General features: G+C 55.3%; 1 protein-coding gene across 1 annotated transcript in view; it reads right to left on the bottom strand.

Annotated features, from left to right (window-relative positions):
* MONBRDRAFT_28247 (uncharacterized protein) overlaps nucleotides 1-1,579 on the bottom strand; it is a gene marked incomplete at both ends in the record, with an annotated part of 4,078 nt that overhangs the window by 750 nt on the left and 1,749 nt on the right. The window contains 3 exons of the mRNA XM_001748602.1: nucleotides 13-326; nucleotides 527-972; nucleotides 1,088-1,532. Coding sequence (XP_001748654.1) covers nucleotides 13-326; nucleotides 527-972; nucleotides 1,088-1,532 — 1,205 coding nt within the window. The remainder of the gene's footprint in view (nucleotides 1-12; nucleotides 327-526; nucleotides 973-1,087; nucleotides 1,533-1,579) is intronic.

Below are 1,579 nucleotides of genomic sequence, written 5' to 3'. Positions count from 1 at the left end.
GCCAGGTCCAACTGTTCTTGGCTGTTGAAACTGTGGCCCCAGGAGATGCTCGCCTGCTTGGCCAGCTGGGTCATGTAGGGTACGTCATGCTCGGCCCTCGTGTTCATGATGATACGCCCGTTTGCCTCGGGCGAGAGGTCAGTCACCGGGTTCCAGCTGATGGGATAGCGAGCTTCCAATGCTTCTTGGTTCGCGGTCAACTCGGCTATGCTGCGCTTGCGATCTAGTCCAAACAAAGCATGCCATTTTTGCGAGGCCACTTGATGCATCAGTCGCGACGACATTTTGGTTTGCACATGGTCACTGGCTGTGCGTGCATAGGCCCGCTGGGCCGTGTCCCCAGAGTTTTGAGCTTGAGTGTGAATCAGGCTACCCAGGGCGCCGGTCGTCTCGGCCGACAGTCGGTTAATCACAAACGTCGTCATCCAGAAGGTTGCGGCGTGTCGCCATGTGGCCACCCCCAGCTTTGGCCGAGGTACGTGGTCATCTGTCGACGAAATGCCGCATAAATGGTGGCTGGGCTGACCATCGTCTGCAGGGGCGCAATGTTGAAGAGCAGGTGGCTGTTGTTGTAGTGGTTTCGAGCGTCCCGGACCTCGCGTCGCAATGTCATCGTCTCGTCGTGGCTCATGTGGTCTTCATCCAGCTCGTCGTCGAGCAAATCTTCGTCGTCCTGCTCGGCATTGTGAATGCCATTCTCGTCGTCGGGGGTTTTCAGGCTGCCCCGCTTTTGCAGCCAGCTGCTCAGCATGTGCTCCAGAGGCTTGCACAGCAGCAAATACATGAATATCAGCGTGCTGATTTCCTGGTCCATGTATCGAAAGGTGTGCTGTTCGTTCAGGGACAGCCAGTAGGTCTTGCTCACGCGGGTCAATATGGAGAGCTGCTTCTCGGCAAAAAACGCGGCTCGCTGCCGGCCCACGCCATTTTTATAGGACAGCCCTTGATACACAGAGGCTCGTGGCGGCAGACCTAGTCAAATGCAAACAGGCATGAGTGGCGCAAGAAAAAAAAAAAAAAAAAAAAAAAAAAAAAAAAAAAAAAAAAAAAAAAAAAAAAAAAGGAGACGGCTTGATTCCAATCGTACCTCCGGCAATGTGCGTGTAGGTGAGTGCTAGCTCGTTGAACCTGCACACATATAGGAGCCATGTCCGCACCCTGTCCTCTCGAAAGGTCAGCTCGCCACCGGGCCCATGCTCCGTTTGGATAAACTCTTGCCGCAGACTCGGGGTCTGGCCAATGTGATCAAACAGCACGTTCTCGGCTGGACTGCCATGGCCCACCCACCAGTTCTTGACCCTGTTGGTCCGATCCTCCTTCAATCGCAGCCGCTCATATTCTTTCTCGTAATCTTTCCGCAGGCGTGAGTCCAGCAAGAGTTGCTTGTCCAATATTTCCGTCATGTCTTTGCGCATCTGCTCCAATGCGGCCCCGAGCTCCTCCACATTGAGCTCAATGCCTCGACAGACAATGGTGCGCAGCGTCTCGTCCGTCACGTCGCCATCGGCTCGGATATCGACGTCGACTCCAGCCTGCCCCTCGGCCACGCTCGCTGTTCGTGCCATGCTCATGCGCTGGC

This window comes from Monosiga brevicollis, genomic scaffold (assembly GCF_000002865.3).
Source record: "Monosiga brevicollis MX1 MONBRscaffold_24 genomic scaffold, whole genome shotgun sequence".
Taxonomy (NCBI): Eukaryota; class Choanoflagellata; order Craspedida; family Salpingoecidae; genus Monosiga; species Monosiga brevicollis.
This window is presented reverse-complemented; position numbering and strand designations above follow the sequence as displayed.